Genomic DNA, 26,990 nt, shown 5'->3' on the forward strand with positions numbered 1-26,990 from the left:
ACATATATGGCTTGGCTGGCAGCTTCCTTCGCTGATTAACATGCCTCTCAGACACGGTGAGAGGGATCAAACTCACACACACAGCCAGGCCTGGGAGTTGTGCCTGCAATGCGATGATAGTGTGTGTGTGTGTGTGTGTGTGTGTGTGTGTGTGTGTGTGTGTGTGTGTGTGTGTGTGTGTGTGTATACGTGTGACTTTTTTCTTTGTTTGTTGTGACTCTGGATCTTCTGCAGACATGTGGTTTTGTTCGCAGCTGCCTGGCGCGCACAGTTGTCGAATGGAGATGTCTGTTGATTGACACCGCAGTGTGTGAGCGTGATTGTGTTTGTGTGCCTGGGATCCACATGAGATGTGACATTCAAAGCAACAGGGAGAGATAAAGCAGAATAGGGACCCTGACTTAATGGGAGTCGGTGAACTTCAATTGAAATTGATACAGGTGGCATATATCAGACTAAACTGGATGAGCAGGTGGCAGAGTAGCCAAAATGAAATCGTACAAAAAGAGGAAATGAGGGATAGAAGGATGCATTTCTGAGTCCAGACGGCTATGTGCTTGTGTTTACGTGAGCCTCAGCGTGAAATCAAAAGGTTGGCAGACTTACATGTCGGACTTTTGCTTTGAGAAGTAACTGTGCCTCCGTGTCTGAAAAGAGAAAATTGCTTTGAGGATCTGTTTATGTTGGGGGCGTTCGCAGTGACAGGATGATTTCCCTGTGATATTTGCCGTTCTAAATTAAAAAAAAAAGTGGACACAGATGAGTCATGTTGATCGCATCGCATAGAATCCTCAAAGGCAATTATTTCATGAACGACTTTGTATTGAAAAACGTCGACGTCCACGAGACTATCAACCAGGCCTGTGGCTTCACTTCCAGTTTCATGCAGAGTGCAGAGAGGAACGACAGGGGAAGAGAAGGTAAACATCTTTAGCATGCAGTGATGTTAGGAAGCCTGATTTAAATAAAGGGCCCTTTGAGTTACTCTGAGTTATAGAGTCACCTTTCAGATTCTTTGTCCAAAGTTTTGTGTTTATGGGTAGACTACAGGATGCTGTAATATATGAACCGTCAATAGTATGTATGTATATACACACACACATGCATATTATATATACATATGCTGATTTAACTTGCCATGTGTCACAGGACTCAACTACTCAACAAAGGGCAGTGGTGTAGTGGTATCATAAAGTTGGTCATACTCTTATTTTTTTTCCCCAAAAATGTTTTTGAAGTGACCCAACCAGCAGTGGATAAACAGCCTCTGTTATAAACTGTGCCATGCAAGACAACTCCTACATGTTTAGGTTGTGTGCTCCAGCCAATTAGAGACAGAGTTGAGGGTCATCCCTTTACCAGCATGGGGAAACATTGTAGCATTCGACTCAATCAGTCAAAGGTGTAAATCAGAAGAGATTTAGAAGTTGGTTTACCCTTTGGAGACTAATTGGGTGGGTTCGTCCTTTAACTGCTCTTTTGTATAGTATCTCCAGACTTTTATTATGAAATTAGAGCTATTCAAATGACTGATTGATCATTTCAGATTTGTTTGTGAAAAGAAATGGAAACTGGATTTAAATAAAGGTAAAAATCTATTTGAACCATTTATTGTTTTTTTTAATCTGTTGAACAACTCGTCATCAGCAGTTTATTATTATTGTCTTCCTATAGTTAAATAAAGCTTAAATAAAAATCAATATTATGAACTATAGTGGTATTTATGTACAGTACAGTCAGCAGACTCTGTTTTTATTTTTCGTTGCTCTCTTTTTCCCCCTAAATGTTTTACTTTTTGCCCACCGCTCAACCTCTTGACCTCACAGTCAGTCACTTGTTGCCATTACAATAAATCCACCTCTCCTTCTGCTTCACAGGCAAAAAAGAGCAAAAAGCCTCGAGAAGGGAACACATTGCCCTATTGAGTTACTCCTGAGCATTTATCCAAGATAATTTGTGTCCTTGGGGGAAATTTTAGCAGAATAATCACATCAAGAGGGATTCTGTCATGCTGCAGAACCTTTTATTGCCATTAGCAAGGTTTCTGTATTATTTATAACCATGCTGGAGATTATCGCCTTGTGTGTTTTCCTTTACTGGCTTTATGGAGCCTCCAGCAAGTGATGGATGGAGTTGCTTTTAGCCTCCTGTCAGTCTCGGAGTGTTTTTTTTTTTCTTCTTCAATTTTACTTCAGTGCAGGCCTGGTTCCTCCTACGTGTATGGTTTGAGCATGATTTATGGCCTCGGCCCCTGAACCCTGCCCTGCTAATGATAGTTGTAAACTGGTTAGAAGCTAAAGGTCAGGTCTATCTCCGAAGCTGTGATGTGACATGACGTTTCTCCTTGTCTTGTGAAGCTTGCTGAGGCTAAAGAGATGGAAAAAGCGAGGAGATGTGCACAGTCGAGATAAGATTTCTCACACACATCCTTTTTAGAGAATCTTCCTCCTGAAACACAGATCTATAATTACCTGCAGACTCAGGCAGATGATGTCAGATTGTGCTGCAAGTCTTTTCTCTCTAGAGTCGCTGTTGCAGTAGCTGTACATTTCCGGACTGTGAAGGTTTGATGACAGTGATACAACTCTAAGCAGAGCTCCAGCTACACTCAAAAATATCCATTCATCAACAATAGGCTTCAGCAGGTAATATATTACTGCTCCATCATGCACCTCCCTGTAGTCGGGCTACAACTGCCTGTTAATGGGAACACATTAACGGTAGATAGAAAGAGTGAGAGATTATCTTATTCTGGCACCAACCTTCAAATCCCCTGAAATTATATATCCATTAAACACATGGTGCCCTTTAAAAAAAGATACTGTTCTAACTGATGTAACAGGTCCTATTTCAGGTAGCAGAGATAACATGTGTTCTCACTCTGATAAAAGACGAGTGTTACAGGACTGTTGTGTGTTTCTGCACATATTTCCCACTACATAAATCCTCGGTGTTTCTCACTGCATGGGAAAATCAGTGTTCTGTGCACAAAGGTCACTCCTCATTTTTCATTTGCTGTGCACTCCCCCTCTTTTCCTCTCACTCGTCCTTTTCTCTGCCTCTCTCTCTCTCTCTCTCTCTCTCTCTCTCTCTCTCTCTCTCTCTTTAAGATATGTGCAACGTTATTGAGACTCCAGGATTTCACGGTGGTGCAAATATCTAGTAAACAGACCCCGGGTTCTCTCCAGTTCTAAGCAGAGGGAAGAAATGGTGTGCAGATTTTGATGTGGTGGAGGGGATTCCTACTGCGTTCTTACATTAAGGCCACAGAGAGATAGAGAGGGAAGATTGTGGTTTGGCTTAAGTGAAGGCACGATGCTCCGAGGAGATGTTTGTGTTGGTGGTTTGTTGTGTGCATATCTGTTTCGAGTAACTAGTACATATGTTTTTGTTTGTGTGCATCCACGCCAGGGAGTCAAAAGGCTAACTGCCTGACTTACGGAACAGATTTTAAGGTGGGTTTTTTTGGGGAACGCAAAACAGGGCAGGGAAATCTTTATTCATGTACAACATTTTACTCCAGGGAGATACAATGCATCAACAAACAACAGTAACAATAAGATGCAGTTTAAAACATAAAACACAAGCAAAACATATGAAGCGCACAGGGGACAATAAATGTTAAAGTTAAAGAGAAACTAAAGCAAGGTGGCAAAGTATCCTATCAGTGGGGGCTATAAAAAAAAGAAAAACAGGGTTGTGAGCATTGATTTTACACCTTGAAGAACCAGAGGGCCTGAGAAGGATGGCAACGGAGATGAGCATTGGGGGGGGAAAGTAGGCTTTTAGAGGCAAGACGAAAAAACATTATCACTTAAACGAACAGGTAGCCGATGAAAAAAGACCAACCTGCTATTTATTTCTTTTTGTATTTTTGTTTTGACCCAGACATTTAAAATATAACTTTTTAACCTTCAGACAGGTCATTAGAAAGGCGTTTTAAAAGAATAACAAACTAGCCCTGCATGCAATTAAATGGTTTCTTTTGGACAATCAACCACACACCTCAAGAATAAATAGCAATGCCAATATTCGAGCCAAACAGGGGTGTGTTACAGAGGTCAGTTAAATCTATAAATTCTAACTCTACACCCCTACATTACTTTGACTGTTGAACAAGACTTAACATTTTAAATCAGGCACCATCTACTGTTGCTAGATTTCATATACGTAACATTTCTTCATGCTTCCCAAGATTTAGAAACAGTTTTGTACGGGACAATTTAAAATAACAAAAAAAAAACATGACAACTCGACAAGGAAAGAAAAGTTAATGAATAATAATGTGTCATCTGTCTGTTTAATGAGGTCTAGATTTGACATTTACGGACTGGAAACCTATGGTCCAAATATTGAACCCTGAGAGTCCAACTCTACAGATCTGTAAACAGATACAAGATCCCTTAAGGGTTTACAGATAAGCTCTGGCTCACTTTTGGCTTTTTCTGTCTCGCTCATTCCAGACATTCTTTAACATCCCTCTCTCAATGTCCCATGTTATTCTTTTCTGTTTGAGTGCTTACTTGTCTCTCTTTCACCTCTGATTGTCTTCATCACTCCCCGTAGTGCATTATTTTTGTCTTTTACTGTGTGCTGCCCTGTCCTCTACCTACTCTCCCAACTATTCAGAGCTTCTAGTTTTTTTTATTTTTTGTCTTCCTCCAGTCTGGCCATGTTTCTAACGACTTGTGCTTCTTCTGTTTCCCTTCCCACGTCACTGTCTCATTTACTGTCTGATGTTAATTCTGATTCACAGAATGCCAAGCTGCATCAGAATAGCTCTCTACACACTCTATAAAGCAGCCGCTGCCTCCTTCTTATGGCAATTAGGCCAGTCTCTGTAAAAGGGCTGTATTTAAGTCCACCTGAAAAAAATGGAAACAATCATAAAATCTTCCTCTGCTTGTTACTTAATATACTTTCACGTGTACCGAACTCTGAAGGCCATCTCAGGATGTGGAACAATAAAAGCACAGAGCACAGCTCACCCTGATGCCTGAGGCAACAGAATATTTCTTTGAGCATTAGTTCCTCTTTAAATGTTATTAAGCGTTTTAAGTTTCAAGCTTAAAGTCTTTTATTGGTGGAGTCTGCCATCCTTACAATAACAAAGGTTATAAAGGCTTAAATCTCTTCAGGTTGTTGTTGGCTTTCCTCCAGTATTATGTCCTCTTGCAGACCTTTGAAAACGGTGCGTTGCACTTAATCAGGATAATGTTGTCTTCAGTTACTGCTATCATTTCCTAAGGATAAACACTGTATTGGAAAATATTTTTAATTATAATGCCAATTGCACACTTTGTGCAGCTATTGGCATTTGCAGTAAGCCAGAGCTGATACAGCACTCAAACATTTGCTCTTGTATTAATTCATTTAAATGGCTAATTGGAGTAGCCCAATCTGACTGAATACATAGCCAACAGACAAAGTGCAACACTGGCAATTGTGTTCTGTATTATCTGACATACAGTATACAAGGTTAATGATTGGTCCACAGTACCCTTAAACATACCAAGTCATCCAGTAAATTGGAATTTGGTAAATGTTTATATCTTAAATCTGTGCAGAAGCCTTGAAGTAAAGCCCATAGAAATAATGCAGCACAAAGAGATAATTGACGTCATAAAAGCTTGATAAAAGTGAAAATACAGAAGTTGGAATTCATGCTCATCAGGTGTTTTGAAGATGTTCAGCCAAGGGTGTGAGAAAAGGTTATTTCAGACCACAGTACAGTGTTCTTTGTGCAACACTTCACAGCCGCTCTGTTCAATATTTTACCCATAAAACCCCCAACAACCAATCGCCCCCATTAACGCTGTTCTATTTCATTACTGTTTCTGTCTTTATCTAGGACACAGTTTTCTTACATCTCTCCAAAATCACACGGATAAGTTGCACATTAACAGAACAGAGGTTGAGGGAGAGCAAGAGAGAAATCAAGGTATAACAAGAACAAGACGATGAAAGGGAAGATATTTGAGAGACTAAGAAAGAGAGAAAGCGAGAGTCATGGCAACAGTTGAAAGCGAAAGAACAGCATTTCTGGGCAAAGCACCTTCATTTAGTGATGAGGTGTTCTATTTGCATGAAAAGCATACAAACCCCTGCAGCAAAGGGTCACTGTATCTGCATAAACAGTGTTTTATTCAGAACACTACAGTCCTCATTAGGGCTTTACTAAATACATTTTTGGTTGGCTTGTGATTCATTATCTTATTTCAGTCAAAAATCGTTGGATCATTTACTATTGCCACAGTCCCAAACACCACCATCCATCAAAAAATCTTTCACCATGGCTAAATGATGTGCAGTAACTTTGTGTTTGGAAGGGCTGGCTTAAACAACAACCTTTTCAACAGCCCTATCACGTTGATCGTGGTATCAACGTGATAGGGCTGTTGAAAAGGCCCACTTAACAAGTCAGTGAAATCCTGTTGACGTGACTGGAACAACGACGGTGAATTCAGGTGTCCCGTTTCTTTGATAGTCAACAAAAGCCAGCTGAAGTGGAAGAGAGACTTTCGAGCTCGGGCTGAAGTTTCACTCAATTTACCTTTTTTTGCCATTTTCCCTCCTCTACATCACTTGCCACTCGTATAAACTTGGCACCCATGCAATAAAGACTGTTGGGATGGTGCCTGAAATGAAGCTCAATTGCTGAATGTTTGTCACAACGCCGGAAACAATAGATCCTTTGGTGAAAGAACTGACACAATAATCTGCCGCCAACAGCGCCGTTTTTTTTAATTTATTTTTTTATGTTTCTTTTAAATCCTTGCAGCCCACACATAACGCCAGCCTCCAAATGACTTCAGTGACATCCACTGCCATTTCAATTTCGAAACACAGAGTGCTATACGCCCCTGGGGTGGACTATTTTGGATTAGTGTCTTTTCCTAAAATGTATATGTGACTTGTAGTTTGCGCCGTTCAGTGATAATGGCGTACTACTGCACAGCATGTGCCACGCAGCGAGGCTTTTGAATGGACTGGGCTGCAGCCATTTGTCATAATTACAGCGACGCTTTGGCTCTGATATACACACACACACACACACAACACTCACAGGCTTTATACTGGTCTATCTACTTATTCTGCTGTCCTATGAAATTGTATAGCCCAGGGTGTCTAATTATACTAATCGAATGCGTACCGCCTGACATTTATTCATACATTATTAATAGCAGAAACAATAGAATCTCTGATTGGATAGACTGACTTCCTGACTTCTCATCTCCTCTCTCTCTCCTAATGTCGCTTACTTATCTCTCGCTCCATCTCTCTCTCTCTCTCTCGCTACCCCGTGACCTCCTTTCTTCTCTCAATGACTCTTTACCCTTCACCTCCTGTAATTTGGCTTGTGGGTGTTGAGTAATTAGCATGCTGCCCACTTTTATACTGATGTCAGAGCAGGGAATTTGAGAAATGTCCCATAAAGATTATGTGTCCTGATAAGGTTATGTCTGGGACTCCATTAAAGAGATGGGCTACACAAAGGCTGTTTTATCCTTCAGGGAGACGAGGGAGTGACTGAAAAGAGAGAAACACAGAAACTGAATCTGAGAAAGAAACTCTGACTCTATTGTTGCTTAATATGTACTTCTCCTCTGTTGAAACTTTTGCTTTAGCTAACATATTATATTTTACAGTTTAACTTGTAAGTTTAGAGTATTTGGCCAAATGTTGTTGATTCCTTTTCATGTTTACTTTTGACCTTCCTCTGGGACCGTTTAGCATGGAGAAACAAGATCCCTTATTTCCAATTCTCAGGGAATTCTTTAGGTGGGTCGAAGCCTTTTTAGGAAAAAATTCTAAACAAAAAAGGGTTTCTTTCACAAATGTAATGATGTAAAAATGCAATTAATAGGGTTAGGGTTAGTGTCAAAGACACTTACCCTTTTTACTGTTTTCTTTATTCTAAGGCATCTGCCTCTAAAAGCCTCAGTTGGTTCAGTAGCATTTATTGGTTTAAGTTAACAAACTGTAGGGACAGATGCCTGACTTTATGTCTATTTAGAAATGGTGCTGCATAGCATTATCAATAGTTTGATTCCAACTTTGTGAGAACTTTGAGGGGGAAGGTTATCTGTTTTGACTTGATGATGAACCTGTGCGCAGAAAAAGGCCTTTAAAGAAGCAGCTTTCCCTGTTCGGCACCTTACAGTATGAGAGGCTCAAACGTGTCCTCTTCTGGCTGAATATGAACAAATCTCAGACACTATTATGAAGTGAGGGAGTAGTATTTACTATGTTACACTTTACCAGTACAGTTGTTATAATTGTTTTCAATTATGAAAAGTGTTTTAAATTCACCATATTTCATGCTCGGTTGCAGAAACCTTATTTTCAATGCAGTGCTAATTTAATTGCCGTTAAAACTCGAAGAGCAATGCAGTGAAGCAGACAGTGAAAGAGAGATAAAGACTGAAACATGGAGGAGCGCTGCATCGTGCATACGACACAGTCAGCCGACTGTTTGTGTGACATTGTTTCACACCTCGTGCACATTTGACCACAGAGAAATTCGGAGGAGTTTTGCATAAAGAAATATGACCTGACGTATTCAAATCCGAGCTGTTGAAATTGCGCATGAAATGCTTTGTGTTTGCGGCAGAGGAGATCGGAAGAGGTCTCCACTTGATTTCCAAAACAAATTGCTCGACGTTGCATTCAGAGTAACATTACAACAAGATGAAAGTGGAAGTTAAGGGGTTTAGTGAATTACAGTGTGAAATGTCTGAAATTGAACAATCCCGTGCTAGGGAATGTAAGCAGGAGGAAAAATGGAGCGATGATTACAGATGAGTCCGAGCTCGGGATAATAGAACCTTAAATCAACGTGTCTGTGTGATGCACGCTGGATTCCATCACGCTCATGCTGTAGCAGTAAATTTGCAGTGACCGAGTGCAGCCGAAGCGGCCAGTCATGCCATCTGAGGTTTGTGGCTGAAGTCGATAGTGTTCCTGAGAGCTTTTTCCTTTGCCAGGCAGAGTGCTTGATGCATTTTCAAGATGGATCGTGTTGGGTAACTTAATTTGGGTATCATTTGTATTTTCACATGAATCATGTCCGAGCTCTGGGGCCTTTGTGCTGCCTGATGAAAAATACAGATAGTTTAGCTCCGCCGTCAGAGAGTTGCTCTGTGCTGCTGGAGCGCATTTAATTTAAGTAACTGCTTTGCTTCCTTTCTCATAACTTTTCATATCCGAGCTCATACTCGAAGCATTTTGATCCTTTTACTGCCTGTTCAGATTAACCAGCTATAGCACACATTGCTCATTGTCTTGCCCAAGATTCTTTGCCCTCTAATTTTCCCCCAGATTTGTCACAGACCATGCAGTGCTTGATGTGGTCACGCTGTTTTCTGCCACATTCAGGTCAGACTGGAAACTTCTCCATCAGTGGATGACCCTTCCTTCTAAATAGCTATTTATCTCCCCTTCTATCTGAGTGAGGCGCTAAGATGCTGTGATAAAACATAAACCGAGTGTCATTCCAGAAAACCTCAAAGCCAGTTCTACTTAGTGATTGAGTAGTTCAAGTGTCTGTTTCGTTTTATGTGTAAATTCTATGCCTCATTTTTTAAGGCCGCTCATCCCCTTTTTCCATCTTCTTTTTAAATTTCCACAGACTCTGCCGTTCTGTTGCTATGGCAACCCTGGACCCTCCCTCCTTCTTCATGCTGCTTTGGCTGCTCCAGACGACCAGCTCGGCTTTTCCAGAGGAGCCCGGACCCCTCAACTACATCCCCACTGAAGGTAATGACCTCCTGACATCTTTCACCCTGAAGACTCTGGCTTCTTTATGTGTGGGGTCACGACCTGACAGGGAAAGTGTTGAATTGTGGGAGGTACACAGAAGAGGTTATAGGTCATGGTGTGGGCTGTGGCAGTCAAACGTCGAAGGGTGTTGACTCGTGTCCAAGTCAGGAGATGTGGGGTCACACTCAGGAATGAGGAAGGAGTATTCACATTTCTGGCTTTCCCACAAAACACACACACACACATGCACACATACACACACGCACGCTGACCCTCAAGAGACACAGTTCCTTACGCACTCAGACTTCAAGACTCCATATCAACCTGGCAGTCTCCAGCTCAGACCAGACGCTGATTGATTGCAGTTCAATAATATTGATTGATAGTTTCCCAGCTGAGTCCAGAACCCTCTGGATGTACCGGAGCTCAACAGTGGAGTGTTGTCGAAGTAAAACTGCAGGTTGAAAAGCAAAAAAAAAAAAAAAGGTCATGTGGATGGACTGAAAAGAAAAGAAAAATAAAGATTCTGCAAAAGACAGGAATGGAAATACTAACGCAGAAATTTACAGGGTGGAAATAAAGCAAACGCACACGAAAACATAGATGTGAATAACAAACAGATAAATGCACTTCAGGCTAGCATAAAAAGAAGTGAAGATTGAAATGCAGAGGTGGGTAAGAAAAGTTCAAGTTCAAAGGCAGATCCTGGATTTATATAGAAATCTGTTTTGTCTCTTTTCACTTTTTTTGGTGCCATCTGGGGACAACAACATTATACAAACAGTGAATGTTGAAAATTGAAAAGTATTGAAAATATTATGGTTTACCTTTTTGATGTTCTCCAAATCTCACCGGTTTCCATTTGACTCACATGTTCTATTATCTGGCTCGCGTGGTCGATGATGTACACGTGTTGCCAACATTTCGCAGTGACATGTGGGGTTTAGCTCTTTCAGATTGTTTGTGTCCTGCGTCTCAGTTTGCGCTCTGCTCTGTTCCCCTGTGTGCTGAACACGGCACGGTTGTCTTTCAAACGCACGTCTCACACTTTGTCTCCACATGACCTTGAATGCCTGTCACAAACATAAAAAACGCCACCATGCCCGACGTTGTTCGAAGATATCTGTCAGCTTGGGATCAGACATTGTGTGTTTTGTTTCCCCGACAGTGGTGAGAAGACATCCAGTGTTTCTGGGCCGACCTCATCGAACATGGCTGAGACAAGAACCTCTACACATCCAGAGGGTCCTCCAAGTCAACCGAACGCTCTACATAGGAGCCAGGTACAGTCAGAAAAAGAAAAAAAAACGTACTTATGAAGTATTCCTTTGTGGCTCTATCTGCAGTGACAAGAAGCTTTCAGACACTGCAGAAATTCCTTTGAATGCTTGCATCATACACATACAAGTACAAATATAGCTCTGTCGGAGACATTTTCAGCTTTGATATCTGTTGGATTGTCTGTTATCACTACATTTGTTGCCAAGCAACAAAATCCGACAATTTCATTGGGCATTATTTTCAGAGTTACAGTGGGTGAGCGTCAAACCTAAATTTACTATGAAAACATTCCATCACTGTTACTGGAGAGGTAAAGGTGCTTTAATGATGTTGTGAATTATGAGAGGACTGAATGATTATAAACACACAGTGCTATCTCTAGTTTGTCAAAAAAAATGCTCTCCTCACAAGCCAACTAACTGTACGTAAGCCAATAACAGCAGTCGAATGAGACACATTCATAAAGGTTATAAAACTGTACAAATTACGAATTACGGTTTATATGAAACTGGATGGTGCAACACAAACTAAGCTACGATTTCTGCCTCTGTTTTGGACTCTTTATCATCACATTCAATGGATTTATTTTGCCCTGAAAGAAATCCAACAGATGGTCACTATGTTAATCAAATGTATTGATCACTACAAAGACTCCGACTCAGACAAAAAAAAAAGTCATATTTGCCAACAAATCTTTTAAAGTCGCTCCAGTCAAGGCTGATATCTGGCAAGACAAATGTTTTCTAGTTGCCCGTCCATATGGGGATAGACCCCATATGTGTGTCAGTCTGGTGAATGTGCTGATGCTGACAGTAGCCCTGGTGGTCAGGAGAGCCAGACAAGGACAGCCTGCTCAGCTGCACCGACTTTTTACACTTTAAAAGCTACATGTGCTGCTTCCCCGGAGCCATCCAGGAGCCGACCTGAAGCAGACTGAACTAACAAAAAACATACACCTCAAGATTTATTGCCTCTTACGTCCAAAAATAAGTTAGCTTCAGACATGCTACAGAAATGAGACACAGTAGGCTCCCACATATGGGGATCGTTATTTGCTGCAGTGGCAGTCTGAAAGAAGACTGAAGTGGTTTTCAATAAGAGACGCCACTGTGGTCCAGGAAATGACCCGGTCCCTGGCCTCCAGCTGGTCTAACCTCTCTACTGAGACTTGGTAGTAAATATATCAAGCTATATAACATGGTTCCAGCCATTCTGTCTGTGCTGAGGGGGTCTGTAAGCACACGCATGATGTCTGATAGTAAAACTGCCCACAGGCAACTACTGTAGTCTACATGCCTGCTTTAAAATGTAGACACCGTCATGAAACAGCTTGAGAGACGTTGATTTCAATTTGCAGCAGAAGAAATTATCAGTGAAAAGCAGAGGTAAACTGATATGAATGTTTCCGCTAAGAGGAGGATAATGAAATTCTAGACTGACAGGCAGAAGGACGACAGAGGAACGAGAGGTTGATGGCATCATGAGAGATTCAGAGAAAGAGCGTTTCATGACTATATTTATATATTTCTTGTAAGTGGCTAATACTGTTTACGGCTTTGTGGCAGAAAATGAAAGATCCATGTGCAAGAGCTTGTGTGAGCCACTGACAGCCCGGCGGGGAGGCAGAGTTTTTAAATGTATGATGTATAAATAAGTACCTGCGAGGTGACAGGTTTGACTGCCAAAAGCTCCTGCAGAGTGCACGGCCTGATAAGACGCCTCACTCATCCCCAAATCCTGTCACCATTAGCATAGCTGCTCCTCAGACTGCAAGCGCTGCTAAATCCCTGCCCCGAGCACCCGCTGAGAGCAGCTACCTCTCCCTGTCCTCGTCCCATCCTTGCTAAATGAAAGTAAACCGTGTTTTTGGCTGGTGGCAGGTGGAGTAAAGCTCCTCGCTGTGTTAAGCCCCGTTTCAGTGCTGTCGAGACGAGCATCAACAGATCCTGTGGTCTTCAGGCCTCAGTTATGTCTAAAGGGCTAAAACACACAAATATAAGTCAATTTGTGAGTGTTTACCTTTTGCCAAAAGGACTAAAGGAATAGATCCAACGCTCAGTTCAGTTTTTCAAGTGGGGAAAAAGCATCAAGAGTTTCTTACATCGTCTGTCTTTACCTTTTGCATCAGGAATGTTTCTTAGTTAACTGCCTGATTTGAGGTAGTCCACAAACGCTGATGTCAGAGGTCATCAGGGGTCAAGCAGCATTCAGAGTCAGGTCAAATGTCTCAAGGCAGACGGACAGCAAGATGCCAAATTGAGGAAAAAAGCTGGGAAGCTTGGAAGGTAAACCTGCCAGGCTGATCAGCTGCAGTGTGAAGGCAGAACGTTCAGCCTGCTGACTTGTCATATGACTCTTTTAACCTCAGCCTACCATTGGTGGATTTACAAAAAGTGGCTTCCAGTATCAAAACGTGAAATGAAAAAAACAAACCGACCTCATAAATTAAATGTAAATGTAAAAAAGTTACATCTATGTAATGCCTGCTACGAGTGCAACAAGTGTCTGCAAACTATTCAGATGTCAGCTGTCTGGCCACTTCTTGTATTTAACATTTATGAATTAAGATCAGGCCTGATGAGTCGATACTTATCAGGTAACTTCAAGAAAAATAAATGATAATGCAAGATGATTTTAAAACCAAATGCACCAACTTTATAATCTTAGATGAAAATATGATCTCTTATTTATCCAACCGTTGTGCCATTGACTGATTTATCAGCTAAATACTTCAGACTTGACAATTAGTCATAATTAACAATGAAAAGAAAGAAACAAAGACTAGCACATGTTTTAAGGAACCTGCAGTATATTCTTATATTAGATTGTATGTAGGACAAAGACTTCAAAGACTCAAAATACAACAGAACTCTAATGCATCCTTAATACGTGAGAATATTTCATTTGAATACAGATTTATTTTGTTCATGAATTATAAAATTAGGAATTTCTAGTTTTTTCTTTTTTCTTTTTTTTATATTTTCATTGATTTGGAGAATTTTTTTTATATTATTTTTTTTTTTTTGCAAAAATGTATGTATAATATTAACTTTTGTTTTGTTTGTGATCTAAATTGTCTTGGTGGCCTCAGGCTCCTGTATTAAGATATCGTTTTTGATATGTCAGTGTTATGCTTAAAGGTTCTTTGAATAAAAACGTGCTGTCTCCATAAACTTAGTCTGCAGTGCAGAATTTTACAAAACCTACCTTAAAATTTGTGTAAGATTGCAAATTGACTTGTTAGACTGGTACATTCAAAGTCACTCTGAGCCATGCCTCAGTACTCTGGCTCAGTCAGCAGAAGGATCAGGGTATCTCAGTGGTCAGTGCCCAAATCTTTCCATTTCAGTTTCATCCAGTAGAGCAGCTTGTCCCTGCACATTTGCAGGCTCAGGAAAGCTCAGTTCCGCTCACGCTGAACCACAATATGACTGCAAGCAGGGGGAGAAGAGTTGGGAAACTGAAGAGCGAATGCAGGAAACTTGGCAGCGTGAGATGCCTGGATCTTGCGGCGGCTGCTGTTGTTTGGTGGGCCCAAAGGAGAAAGTTCATCAGCTGGTGAAGTCAGAAAATCCCGATATGTTGAGAGTTTTTGTTGAATGGTGTTGCTTTTGAATTAGTCAGGTCAGAAAGGGTCAGAGGGGTTGATGAAGTGACAGCTTAGGAATGCGCACAAGGCCAGATAAAGTGAAAGAAATACACTTTTGATTTGTAGGTGTGAGGAGTCAAGGACGGGATTTGTAAGCGGAGTCAAGGTGCCTTCGCAATTTATGACATAGTGAGTCAAGGAATTTCTAGGTGTTTTGTTACATAAAGAAAACGACATCTTTACATCCATGTTACCATGTTAATACTAACCTTCTTCCTCACGACCAAGCACGTGTGCAAATAATAAAACATTCAAGCCTCAGGTTTTACGTCATTCTAACAGCCTGTAAGGCGAGAGAAGGGCTGGAGCAACACAACGCAGCTGCATAAATCATCCCCCCTCCTCTGCACTATCAGAGGCAACAGTCCTGGATGGGAGCCACTCTGACTAGAAGGCTTCGTGCTATATTCATTATGTTAATGCTGAGAACAACACTGGAGCATCATGGATGAGATTACGCCTCACACTCTGGCCCACTCCACTGTTTGGAGGACGCTTAAACTCTGACCTATTAAGCAGGGACACACTGCAAGTGTTTGGTGATTTTGCACTTCTCTCCCCCGTTAGTCTTTTCCCTGTTTAACAAGGTTGACAAAAGTGGGGATCTTTTAACACGCCACAAGGAAAGAGGATGAATAATTCAGGGGAGGAGCAACCTGATGGCCTGCCGGTGATCTCATTTTATACACATTTTCGTGCGTCTTTGTTTCAGGAAAAATCAGAAAGTAACGAGATGCAAACACACATTGACACTCACTCTCAGGCCCTTGAATGCAGAAGTGATGGAACCAGAAGAACATGCAGCATGGATGGGAGGCAGAGTCGGATCAGAGATGGGATCGATACTACTGCAATAACACAGCTATGGCAGATTTACAGATTAGTCCACTCAAAGCCTCGTCCTCTGAATAGAAAATCCAGATCCATCCCGAATGATACAGAGGCCTTGATCAATATGCAAACGTCAGCTTTTAGCTGCCTAGCTCCACTCTCATTTCGTTAGCATTTTTTTCCACAGCGACATCCAAGGTTACTGCAGAGTTATCAGCAAATTAAGGGTGTAAGAAAGCTGTGTGTGTATCATGAATACATGCATGCTGTTTCAGACCACATGTGGGCAGAATGTGGGGGTGTGCAAGCATCAGTATAACTACTTGATTAAGTCATCCATTAATTCAATTTCAGTCTTTTGAATAAGAGCGATAAGCTGAATTCTGGGCTGTGGAGTAAATTTGATGCAGCAAGTCAAGTTTAATGAGCGGAGACGGAGACGAAGGGGAAATATGAGACAGCATTATGCAGTCGGGTACCATTTCTCATGTATATACTTGGAGAAATGGATGACATTGTAAAGCTGCTCCCTTATCTCTGAGGGTCTGATCAGCCTTAAATGACTAAAGTTCTCTAATATGTATGCATTACATAGCTGCATGCTCAGAATTATTTAGTAGTTAAACCCCACAGAGTCGATGCAAAGTGGTAATATTCATACTTAATATTCATACTTCAAGTTTGTATCGAATGTGTGGGCTGGATTTTATCCAAAAGAAGAATTGCAGACGTGCACTGTTCTGAGCTAGCAATATTTTATCTGCTATGTATTTGCTGTGTAACTGGTATACATGGTTTGTTTAGTGCTTTCTCAAGCATCAGATAAATGGGTTGGCTGCTGACAACTCCTCTTACTGTATGGCTCTCTCTCTCTCTCTCTCTCTCTCTCTCTCTCTCTCTCTCTCTCTCTCTGTCAGGGACGACCTTTTCCGTGTGGAGTTGGACATCGTAGCAGGAGATGAGATGTTCTACAGCAAGGTGAGCACCTTTTGGACCGACTACTAAATCATTAAATTCACCCTTTAGCTGCGCGTATTAAATGTCAGCAGGCTGTAAATTGTCATTTTGTACTACAGTGGAATGCAAATGTAGCTAAGCAGCAGTGTGCATGTGGTTTTTTTGTGTACAGAAGAGAACGTGGGAGTCCAACAAGAACGACATCAGGATCTGCAGGATGAAGGGCAAGCATGAGGTGAGACCATGTGTCTGTTTCTTTATCTTCTCTTTCTTTTTAGAACAGACATGTTCTATCTCTTTCTTTGGCGCTCGCATAAAAGACTAACTAAAGAGACACTAGAAATTAGGTAAATTTTTTGGCAACATGGGGAACATTTTTGATTCGTCAGCTCCTAGATGCTCAACTACAGTATCAGCAGGACATTAACCTAGTCACAGTGCTCTATTCCTTTTTTTTTTTTTTACTTACATAACCACATTTAGGCGCTTAAATTAAACCTCTGGTGAGGAACTTACAGTTTGTGTTTTCTTTTCCGGGCCTCTTATGGACAGGGGACAAGCAGGGCCTGCTATCTCTTTGCATAATTTGTATTTGTCCTTTATGTATTTAAGTATCTCATCTTGTCGTGTAATGCAGTAACAGGCATTTGAAAATGAATATAGAGAACTAATCAGCCTTGTCAGTGATGGTCTCATCCTTTTAGGCCATATAGAGACATCATTTCATAAAGAGCTAAATACTCCAAGCAGGAGCTTTAAACAGCTTTACTGCTATCTGTAAAACCAAAACAATGTCAGCAGGTGTCAAGAGATTTACTTTAACTGTTCTAATCAACTTCAGGTTGGAGTAACTGAGCTTTGACATACAGTCAAGTTTGTCAAACTATTTATAAAGTACATCTATGTAGATTATAATAAATAGACACAAAATCAGAGTGACAGAACAGTAGCTTGGACCTGATTAAGTTAACCCCTAACCAACCCTTTTCCTTAAGAATAATGATATCTGAACAAGAACATAATGACTTATTTTAAATAATAATATTAATAAACCTGTTTGCCAAACAATTTTAATACTCCTTTTGCAGTAATCACAAAAATCCAATTTTTTACCTTTTCTAATGCTTCAGGATTCCATTCTCAATTTCTCTCTTTGTGAGTTTTTCTTCACTTTTTATTGAATTTATTTTTAAACTTTCTCTTCAGAGACTTTTTAAAAGTCTTTTCTTGGGCTCCGGTAGTGCAGTGGCAGCGTGCGCATCACCATGTATAGAGACTACAGTCCTCACGCGGGACGGCCCGGGTTCGACTCCGTCCTGTGGCCCCGATTTATAACACTATCCACTTTCTCTCCCTCTCTCCAAATAAAGGCATAAAAGCCTGAAAATATATGTAAACAAAAAAAAAAGTGTTTTCTTTATCAGCTTTAAATGTGACAAAGATTTTAAGCACAAAGGCAAACACCACAGACCCATTTTGTTTAATTCAATCAGCTTTACTTTAAGTTTAACACACTTTGCTTAAAGATTTCAGACAGATGTTGTATACAGGTGAATATCAGTAGGACTGCATATGTTTTCCACTGTCTGGAGCTTTGGTTTTATTGTGCCAGTCATCTGACTATCATCCCTGCTGGCACAGCGTAAAGAAGAGGGGGTGTTTGCTCGTGTATTATCTCATTGTGCCAGCTCATCTAACCAATCTCATAAACACACATAGACATTGATCACAAGAATACAACCACTCCTCCCGTTACACCGCTTGTCCCACCTTCATGAGATAGGAATGCAGTTCTTGCTCTCAGAAAATGCAGGTGGGCGTTTGGAAACCAAGACGGCGAGGAAGAGATGGGGTGAAACGTCCCAGCAGCCAGCGGCAGCCCACGCCTGAATACCTCTGATATCTCTAAGACACACATCCAGCTGCTGTCTGCCACACACAAGCAGCACATATTGAGTGTCTATGTGTGTGAAGGAAACGTAGGTTCTGTCCCCTTAAGGCTGAGGCCAAAAAAATACTTATTTAACACAGTGTGAGAACACCTGACATGAAATGTGTGTGAGACACTGCCAGACAGAAACACAATGGAGAATAGAGGGACAGCGACAATAAAGGTGAGCTGAGGGGAGGAGGAGACACAAAACGATGAGAGGGTGAAGAGGAGGGAAGATGTATAAAGAAGAGGAGAAGTATGGGAAAGACAGGGCGGTTGAGGAGAGGAAATGAGAGGAGAGGACTGGAGGTGGGGAGGAGAGGAGAAGGAGAAAGAGGCGAGTGTGCTGGTCCCTGTTGGCCGGCCCCGAGGAGAGCTGCGGGGCTGACAGAGATATGAAAGGTCTTTCTGCCCCTAATGACTGTGCTGCCTGGTGAGGCTGTGAGTCACACGGCAATGTGAGGGAGATAAGAACACTGCCAGGTCCTTTCAGTCAGCTCTGTGGGCTCAAATGAATGGACGTGCAGTCTGCGCAAATGCACGAACACATAAGCGAGTGTAGTCACACACACACACAAACACTACATTCACAAACCCACTACAGGGTAAAGTCAATATGGTTTTCTAAAAGCTAATATTCTGTCCTTTTCTTTTTATTGAAATTTGACTTTAAAGACAATTATTTTCATTTCAGTTGCTAAAAAAGGGAGAAAGGATTGGAACTGAATATTGCTGGCATAAATCCTGTAAAACAACTTAAATAAACCTTAGAAATAAGGGCAGAGTCATTTCGGAAAACCTCCCTGAGACAGTCTTAACTAAAACTGCAGTTTTACAAAATAACCTGTGGAGTCCACATCCAAGAAAGATTCACTTTGTATCCATATAAAGTCTTTATTCTGTGTTCATGAAACATATCTTTCAATAAGTTTTAAACCTGAATTGATTATGTTTATGATGTAAAAGCTCAAGGACACACTAATCACAACATGACACCAGACTACTGTTTGTCAAAAATACCACAGGGTGCAAGATAAAGACACAGCACTTACTTTGTATCATGGTACAGTACAATCTATGAAAATTCAAAACAGCCATTATCCCTTCAACTCTTCTTCGAGGTCACAGGGTGCTTCAGCAGATCCCAGCTCTCAATGAGTGGCACACACTGGACAAAGATCAAACATCCATTTCATCTTTCATTTACAGTCAACAATTAATCTAACAAGCAACTCATTGGCCTGTGGGAGGAAGCCGGACAACCTGAAGAAAACATGCAAACTCCAAATACTGCAGAGAAAGGCTCCTGTCCAGGGACTCGAACCAGGAACCTCCCTGCCGTTAGACGACAGGGGCCAACCACTGCACCACCTTGCAGCCTAACTAAGAAATCATCTATTTATGTAATTACATCAAATAGAATAGATATGAAGTTATGTAAAGGTTCCTATAATGACCATGTGGAATAACTAGTAGTTGATTTAAATGACGAGCCTTGGGAACTATTGTCAGGAATTCCTTATCCCATGTACCCCTGCACCTTTCCTCTGTCAAAAACAGTATCTTTAGCTATGGTCCTGTTATGAAAACCAAAATTATACATTTTATATCACAATATCAATATTTCAATGGCATTGTCTGGCTACAGCTTTTGCCGCAGGGCTTTTGTTTATAAATGCAGCACAGAGCTGGGGTGTTGTTTTTCTTACCTTTTGCTGTTTTAATCGTCATGTTGGAGGTTGAGCTGAATGAACAGTGCACACATGCACACAACATGGAGGTTCTTTCATATATACGTTCTGTACTGGAGGTGGAATTATCATCCCTCGTATGCGTTAAATTTAGTGTATGACCATACATATTCATGGTTTAGGAGTGTTTTCATCTGCTTTGCTTTGCTCTCCTACACATACACTGTTAAAGGGAGGAATCAGCACTAACACATCTGTCATGTAGTCATTTTATATTTGCCTCCAGCTCCTTCTCTCCCCTTCACCTCACCTCCTGGAAATGTTCGGTTCTGCTTGGGGAGCGGTTGTGTCAGATGTGACACATCCACCACCTCGTAATTGGTTTTGTAATTAAATGTTTCTGCCTGGTTGATCACAAAGGACATAGTATTCTCCCTAATTACGCTGAAAATTCAATATCCCAATTCTTTACCTTTTTTGTTTTTTTCTCCCGTGTTGACCGCAAGATTTTTGTTCAATGCAACACTTGGCCTGGGTGACACTCACCCTTCATATTCCTGTCCTATTTTCCTTTGGCTTATTCCTCTCCCTCGCTTTTTTTTTTTTTTTTTATCTCTCTTGTATTTGCCCTTTTCATCTTTCTTTGTCATTCTGTCCCCTTGCCTCCCTTTTCCTCATATAAAAACAAAGGGGAGCAGGAGATAAGAGGCTGAGACGCTCCCCTGAGGTGGCTCCATGCCAACGCACCCTCCCATAGCAGTGTGGCATGAACATGCAAACAAAGGCAATTCCATATAGAGCGCTCTTAAAGAGCGGTTGGGCATCGTTATAAGCAGCACTTAGTGAGATTGTTTGATCAATATTGCGTTGATCGTGCTCTCAGAGGAGTCCTGGGTTTTCAGCCGTCCAGGCTGGAGGCTTTATCTTGTTGGACGGGCAGAAGGTTCAGTTTCAGAGACATGTTTTGGCTCCTAAATCAATCACTTTTAAAATGCCACATATAGAGTCACTTTCATGTCTTGTACTCAAGGTCTTTTTGTTGCTCTCACCAGTAAGACCAGTTTGTATGGAGTTGAACATCGTTTCATATTACTGTACAGTAAAATCTTTGCTATGATTTCAAGTATTTCAGTTCACATACAATCCCTTTCACCACCAAAAACTCCTAAAGTTTATATTCATATGAAACATAGTGTGGGATTATATAATAAAGAAATAAAAACTCTAACATTTATTGAATTGAAACAACCTCTGAATACTGTCAGAAATAGGTTGGGTTTTTTTGTTTGCTTCGTACCTTAATTGTACACATTTTAAGGTCACTTGAATCAAATAATTTAAGACCAGGTGATGTTGATAATGTGTTGGTTGGTGCATAGTAATCAATTGATTTACAATTTCAGTTGCTTTAATTGTGCTAAAAATAATTTAGTTCTGGTCATTTGTGTTTCCATGAGTTGAACAGGTCATATATACAGTCTAAAATATTTGAGAAAATGTGTATGAAAGGTTCTGTTTAACCTTGTGGCTGTTTGTCACACCCCATGTCCATTTACGCAAGTCATTCTCCTCTCTGTCTCTCTCTCTCTCTCTCTCTCTCTCTCTCTCTCTACCTGGTCCCGATCAATCTGCCGTCTCAATGAAGAGTTAAAAGCCCCAAAATGAAAATCTTCGAAAAGAAAATCTACATTGTGGATTTTTCTGCAGGCCAGAATTGATTTCAAGTGAATTAGATTCCAATGGGCTTCATACTGTTATACGACCATGAAACAAGCTTAAACACAATGTATTAGGAAGATAAAAGGAAATGTGTAAACAATGATGTTCAAGATTGCAGCATCATAATCCCGAGAACAATAGATTATTGTTAAAAATATGAACAATTGAGTGAAGATAACGTAATAGAAAACTTTTTTTTTTAGTATGTTTGTGTTTGAACAGTTTGTCCACACACAGAGATTAGCAGTGCAAACAGTCAGTTATATTAGTTAATGTGATTCAGACTTCATTCGGCTCTGTATTGACGCGTTTCCTGTTGTGCTGTGATTTACTGTGCAGTTGGACATTGAGTTTTTAATGATATCTTCGTGTGTACTTGCCTGATAAATCAGACAGTAAATGTCATTATAAAGTTTTCATTAGTCATCCTTCATGATGACTGGCTTTATGATATTGTGCTAAACCTTTTGCTCTGTGATGTGTTGTTCTTTCCTCTAAACCACAGTGTTCTTACTATACTATTAATCACCGTATGACCATTTGGCACAGATCTCTTCGTGATGTCATTCAAAGAGACGTGCTAAGCATAGGTTAAGTGTTGATGTTACAGTAGGTTTGACTGGTGTTGGGGGTGTCTGTGTGTGTTTTCAGTTTCTTTCCACCAGTGAGGGCAGATCAGCTGACCTCACAATCTGTAGGTCCTGCTGCAGGTCGGCTCCACCGCTGAGGCTGCCACATGCTTGACTGACCTGGAAAAACTCTCCGGTTTTCTGTTTCTTCCTTTCTGTCTCTATTTTTCTTCACTCTCTCCTTTTTTTTCTCTCTCTCTCTCTCTCTCATTTTAGTCTCTTTATTAACTCCTCTTATCGCCATTATCTTGCTTTCGCTCCCAGTCTGATGACTGCTGTTTGTTTGTGGCCTGTGGTGTGCTCAGTCAAAATTACCATCAAACAGGGGTGAAGTGTCGCAGAGGGCCGCGGATTAGCTTTAACATGCTGAGTAAGACCGCAGCACTCAGATCAGCACATTGCTGCTAATTTGGTACCACTGTTAATTTATCCTCCGCCCACATCCGCACACACGCACACACACACACACACACACACATACATACATTTTTGCTGTCATGGAGAGTTGCTGTTTTCAGTCAAAATTGTGCGTCAGGGGTTTTTCTGGAAATGACAAGCCTGCTGTTAATGAGCAAAGATGAGGGCTCGCCAAAGCTTTCAGTGTGCGTGTAGTGTGTGCAGTATGTGTTTGTGTGGGAGAGTTTCTGGCTCAATGGCGGCTCTTGGCAGTGCGAAAGCTCTCTCCTCCCTGGTCGCGAACATCAGGGGACTAGCCAGGCATGTAATGGAAACTTTGGAGATTTAGAGGAGCAGCTCGCTAAATACATCCTTAGATGTACTGCCTTAGATGGTTTCTATTGTGCAATCACTACTAAAGCAGGACATCGTGATAACTTCTTGTATTTTATGTGAGTCAGGAAAAAAGCCTTGTTGGCTCTTAAAGCACAGAATCGAGCAGAAGGTTTTACGACTTCTGAGCCTGTTTTGTATTTCAGTTCTACCTAGCATGGGAATGCTAATTATAGCCCCAGGTAAAACCCACATTTTTATTTTTTTTTCAAATGTTTTAGGCTTGTAAAGAATCATTAAAACAAACATTAAGCCCATTCTAAGGCCAAATGAAAGGTTGTTTATCATCTCTGTCTAAAGGTTGAGTTTCAGACAAAAAGATGAAAAGCAGATGCAGAAGGTGGAGCCCCCTCAGCTTTAATGGTGTCTGACTGCTGCAGGTTGTTTTGAGCAGATGTGTTGTAGCAACAGCAGAACTTCTGACTGCTTGTGTGTGATCACTTGAAATCTATGTGGATGCTTTTGGATCTGTTTTTATGTCTTAGGAAAATAGATTACAGTGCAGAGTGTCCCAGTGGTGATGGACGTCATCGCTCTGTCAACATCTGCAGAGAAGGAAAAAGCATGGCTACCATCAGTGTTACGAGAAAGATGCAGATCGAAACATGCTCTCTGCACTTTGTCCACTTAGTTTATTTACATGCAAATGTGCAAACTTTCATTCACACCCATTACATGCACGCATTAACACAAGCAAATGCACACACTTCCGATGCATGTATGCACAAGATTGAGCTATCTTATCCCTCTCCATCTCGTTCTGCTTTAAATCACCCCGCCATTCACAAATGTGTCTATATTGCACTCAGACGTGTGCTTCTGTGTTACTCATCTGGGCTGCAGATACATTTTTCAGAGCCCACGCAGCTCTGCCACTGTCAGTGAGAGGAGCAGGAGGAGGGTGATGGAGGGAGGAGGAGGAGGAGGAGGAGGTGGGCTGCTGTCGTCTGGGTCTGAGGAAGGCTTGCCAGCCAGCACAGGTGGCATTTTGTCTGGAGTCTGCCCAGAGAGCGAGGGAGCAGAGAGAAGAGGGAGAGGGGGGGGGGGCATCGGGGAGAAAAAAAGGCAGAATCAAGATGTACAGCATTTTGATTCACATAGCATTGTTTCATTCCATGTTTTAGTGCTTGATCCTTTGTAATTGGTTTCCTTTTTTTAAATATGGAAAAACCCCTAATCCTGCTGACAGAATTGTGCTGTAAATATAGAAAGACCTGGAAGTGCCAAATTGGTCTGTAAAAAAAAAGAAAAAGAAAAGATGAAGCTGGGTTAATGAAAAGCATGTTTGCAGCAGGGAAAGGATTTGTATGATGTATTTTTAAATCCAAAGAAAAATCAATACTCAATGGTGGAAATGTTAAGTATGAGCTCACCCTTGTTTTCATCTTGTAGTCATGAAATGCTTCATTTTATGTGGACAAGCTCTGCCAAATGAGGACATTGGTGCAGGGGTTTGTCTCCCCTCTCTGAGACGCTGGCAGCAGCGCTGGGTTGTTATTAAGGGTGCTTCATCAGGCTTTGTGATTACAGCTCTGACCAAGCTGACAGGATGTAGTCCCACCAACAAACAGCATGCAAATGATTCTCATTCTCATGCATCTGTGCTGCCGTACGCACATACACACAGCTATATGTGTCAGGCAACATGAATACATGCTGTACAGTATGTGTGCGGGACTAACACACTTGCTTTGCCATTAAACCTCATGCTTGACACAACCCCTGCACCCTTACAAACTTACTTTGTCCTACTCCCCCCCCCCCTTGAAAACCAAGAACCCTTCCGGGAGTAAGTAGAAGGGTGGAGCATCTGGAATAACACTCACTCGCCTCTCATATCACTGCATTCCCTTTGATCTCTTTCACACTTAAACGCCCGCGCACACAAACACTCACTCACAGTCCCGGACTGTCATTTGATAAATCTGCGCCATCACGTATAGTTCTAGAAATACTTCTGAATGTGACAACATCAGTATGGATGGTGGTATTGAAGTAGACCCCATCTGGTGTTGGGATGTGTGTGTGTGTGTGTGTGTGTGTGTGTGTGTGTGTGTGTGTGTGTGTGTGCGTGCGTGCATATGCATTTGAATGTGTGTTTGGCAGCTGGACCCACTGGACTCTGTTAATTGGGGAGGGGTGATGATGGTGGCTGCTTACCAGTGTACATCAGCATTCACTCTTGATACACATTATCTCACAAACACACACACACACACACACACACACACACACACACTCAGATCAGAAATTGCAGTCTGTACTTTCTGACATTTCAATTCAAAGGCCATGATAGGAATTTAGGTTTAATATGCACTTAACATAAGAACCGCTCGGCACAGGGATCAGCCTTCATTATTCAATATCATGTTGTTTAATTGTATTAAATATAAACTATATTGGTGCAAAGAGGGCCTTGTGGTTCGTTTACGTCCCGTGTATGGAGGCTACATTCCTACAAGTTGGGGGCACAGGTTCAAATCTGGCCTTTGGCTCTTTTCCTGTATATTAATCTCCACTCTCCTGTTTAAAAAATTGTAAAAAAGTAACCACTGGTACATACCCGACCGGTTGAAGTGCACTTTTTAACCTTTGAATTCTGAATTTTGGCTATTACCATGTTAGTGTTTTTGAACCAAAGTTGAAGTAGTGACCAAAGCTAGAGGACATGGTGAGTTTCATGCACCTTGATCCATGTTGACAGACTTCCATGGTAGCGACTGGTCAATCATGGGTATCCATGCCCAAAACCATAACCTTCTTTATTGGTTATTTGACTCTAAATGGGACCCAAATTTCATGTAAAACACCATGCTGTAATGAAGAAGACTTCAAATTAGGGGTTGAGGCCATTAACTCGCCAGCAAATATTTATTGAGGTAGTAAAGCCGTGGAAAAGTTGGTCATTTTCTCAGCGAGTTCCAGTTAAGTGATTCCATCTTGTACCCAGTGTATCATTAGAAAGAACGCAGCTTTATGGCACTTTTGCTTAAGCTTCACTTTGGAAATCACAGTTCTTGTCCACTTCTCATAGCCAGTAAAGGATCTTAAAGGAGCTAAGAAATTTGTTTTGAGCCTGGGGGTCTAGACCCACAATTTTCCCTAAATGAATATGCAATGAAGAGCTAAAAAATAATTTATTCAAAGATCAGAAAATGAGTCAAAACTACGGGATTAACAGTGACATGGATAACTTGAAAAATATCCAAAGGGTTTAAAAAGTGTAGTTAAAGTAATGGAAGTACTGCTGAAATGCTTTACTTTTGTCGTGGCAGCAGATTAACTTGGAAATCATTTTTCTGACTTTCTCTACACCAACATGTATTACATTTAGCTTTTTTTTTTTTTTTTTTTGCTTTTTTTGAGGGGGGGGGGCAGCGATTAAGTCTTGTGGCGCTAACACAACTTCTCATTTCAGAGAATGTGCACGCACGAATGAAAGTGTGACTTGGGTTTTATTTGGTTATTAAGCAGAGTTTGATGCAGTTCGATGCAGTGTAGAAATTAGCCTTGAATCTGCTGCTTGTTTTAATGTCCTGAAGCTGGTTTGGATTATTGTCTGTCAGTCAACTGCTGTGTGTGTGTGTGTGTGTGTGTGTGTGTGTGTGTGTGTGTGTGTGTGTGTGTTCATAGGGGAAAACACTTAAAGTCTCTGCAGGCTGCATTTGGACTGTATTGGTGTGATTGACAGTGTTAATGGTGTGATAATTCCACACATCAGGCAGCTGAATAAGCTTCATTTTTCAGTG

At 41.2% G+C, this 26,990-nt stretch overlaps 1 protein-coding gene across 1 annotated transcript in view; it reads left to right on the top strand.

Annotated features, from left to right (window-relative positions):
• sema6bb (sema domain, transmembrane domain (TM), and cytoplasmic domain, (semaphorin) 6Bb) overlaps positions 1-26,990 on the top strand; it is a 138,509-nt gene that overhangs the window by 45,517 nt on the left and 66,002 nt on the right. The window contains exons 2-5 of the mRNA XM_079350661.1: positions 9,632-9,759; positions 10,931-11,045; positions 16,441-16,501; positions 16,653-16,715. Coding sequence (XP_079206787.1) covers positions 9,651-9,759; positions 10,931-11,045; positions 16,441-16,501; positions 16,653-16,715 — 348 coding nt within the window. The 5' untranslated portion in view covers positions 9,632-9,650. The remainder of the gene's footprint in view (positions 1-9,631; positions 9,760-10,930; positions 11,046-16,440; positions 16,502-16,652; positions 16,716-26,990) is intronic.

Source organism: Symphodus melops (genome assembly GCF_947650265.1).
Source record: "Symphodus melops genome assembly, chromosome: 8".
NCBI classification, from domain to species: Eukaryota; Metazoa; Chordata; class Actinopteri; order Labriformes; family Labridae; genus Symphodus; species Symphodus melops.